The sequence below is a fragment of the Vollenhovia emeryi genome, unplaced genomic scaffold (assembly GCF_000949405.1).
Source record: "Vollenhovia emeryi isolate VEMERY1.0 unplaced genomic scaffold, V.emery_V1.0 DF945492.1, whole genome shotgun sequence".
NCBI lineage: Eukaryota > Metazoa > Arthropoda > Insecta > Hymenoptera > Formicidae > Vollenhovia > Vollenhovia emeryi.
In genome coordinates, this window is record NW_011960874.1 from 1 (window position 1) to 2165 (window position 2165).

Here is a 2165-nt window from a genome sequence, read left to right on the forward strand (position 1 = left end):
GCACACCGTTTCTTCTGCGATTAGCAACAATGAAGATCGTTACCGTTCCCGCGATGCACGTACGCGATGAGGCCCTGCATTAATTCGGCCTGCGTGAACGTGTCGATAGGTCGAAACGGGGAGGTAACTCGTTCGATGTGCCCGGCGTCAGTGTCTGCTCGTAAAACCGTATAAATCAGCATTTCCGACGGGGTGTCGGCGTCTATAGCCCATATTAACTCCTTGGTCAGTATTTTTCTTGTACCCTGCAAATATCAGCGTTTTTCCCCGCACATTTTATATTTGCCTGGAATCACCCGGCGAATAGTTGCGCGGGCATGTAGGATGAAAGGATTCAGCGAATTGGCGAAAAAATGCGCCGTTACTTTCGCGCTGACGTGAAAACCGCTACGCGCATCGGGCGCGCACAGCGAGTACACGCCTTAATATTTCATATCAATATATTCGTTTAGCGGTGAAATTTATTTCTATGCAAGGATAATTTGTGCAAATGGATCAATTTTCTATAAAAAAAAAAGTTGCCACGTTTTTTCATTTTAATATATCATTTATTTGATTTTAATATTATTAGCGCCGGTTAACGCGGCACAGCCACTTTTGTCCGTGCGCACTTCCGTAAGAGTTTAAAAAAATTAATTAACAGCCAGTTTAGTAATTACAAGTGTCTACTATTTTCGCGCAACGAGTATTTTGCTGTGGCGTTACTTAGCGTGCCGGGATCGCCCGGGCGTGCACGAGGTTAAATGAACGTGAATAACGCAATTATAATTTCCGTCTTCATATTCCGCGATTATTGCTCTTCCGAGAATTCCATCCGGATTGAGGAGAAAAAAGAAGAGACTGCGCGTTATGCGCGTGCATGATATACACACGCGCACACCCCCTCGAGCTTACACGCGCAGTTAATTAAGAGCGATGACCGGCGCGCGAGCGAGTTAAATCGATTTCGTTGCGGCTAAATTGCCACGTTCTCCGAAGATGCACGAGCCACAAATAAGCTACTATTTCACCCGGCCTCCATTAATTGATTTAGCCGAGTGGCGTCGAGCGCCGGTGTTGTTTCGGCCGTGCCAGACGCAACGGTGTCTCGGATTATCGCCGCGGCGTGTCCCGACGAAAAATGTATCGCGCGATAAACGCGTTCGGTTCGAGGGGAAACAGAGGAGCCCGCGGTTTATTTTCGTGTTCTTACTTGGGCCAGACGCAGCACTTTCGCGGTCGGTATCTCGAGTAACGGCGGGTCATTGACAGGAGTGACATTAACGTGAAGAGGGAATCTGAGGCGTCCTTGGAGGTATCCTGGAAGCGTATAGCCTGTCCCAGCCACCAACGTCAATTCCAGAATCATGCTGTCCTCTGTGGTTTCGCTACCGTCGTGCATATACTGTATCTGTTGGGGAAGTCAATTATCATAAGGACAATCCTGTACATCATATCTAACGTATGCGACAATGTTCGCGCGCAGCGGAAATCGGGGGATTAACGTGGGCTTTAACCCTTTGAAGCACCCGCAGAAAGAATTTCCGGATCCAATGCTATTACACTTGAGTGTATCATAAAACAGGATCGATGTAGCGCCAATCGTATTTATTATAGAGAAAGGAATATTTTTATCTTAAGGGGTCATTGCACTTTAACGGCCCGAAAACTATTCTTATCTCTAACAATTTTTTTCACAGTAAATGCATCATACAAAGAAATAAATCTTTTGGGATTTATCTGGGCACTCTTATGTAAGACAAAAAATTGTTTGTCATAATTTAAACAATTTTTCAATTAAGCGTTTTCTACACCGTTCGAATGACGTGTCAAAATGCAAGTCCGCTGCGTTTATGACTTTTATCGTTCAGGCTTACCTGAAACAAAAAAGTCAAAAAGATTCTTAATCTACAGGGTGAGTCTTTCCATATCCGACAAAATTTTTGAGAAGGTAGAACGGATCGAGATGAACGGAAAAGTCCTGTACCATTTTGCAATTTTCGTAATAGTTAACGAGTAATTAATTATTAAAAATCGTTGTCTTAGCCCGGCCTACCGCCCAATTCGAGCGCGTGGCGAGATGTGCGCATAGCAATATCGATCGCCAGGCGGTCACATCTTGCCACGCGCTCGAATTGGGCGGTAGGCCGGCCTAAGACAACGATTTTTAATAATTAATTACTCGT

At 45.0% G+C, this 2165-nt stretch overlaps 1 protein-coding gene across 1 annotated transcript; it reads right to left on the bottom strand.

Moving 5' to 3' along the window:
- Positions 1-20: 20 nt before the first annotated feature.
- On the bottom strand, positions 21-1538 carry LOC105561178 (chondroitin sulfate proteoglycan 4-like). The gene is made up of 2 exons (XM_012010940.1): positions 1193-1538; positions 21-245 (listed from the first exon to the last, which is right to left on the bottom strand). The coding sequence occupies exons 1-2, from the start codon at positions 1379-1381 to the stop codon at positions 21-23; spliced, it is 414 nt and encodes a 137-aa protein (XP_011866330.1). The 5' UTR covers positions 1382-1538.
- Between the last annotated feature and the right edge of the window lie 627 nt (positions 1539-2165).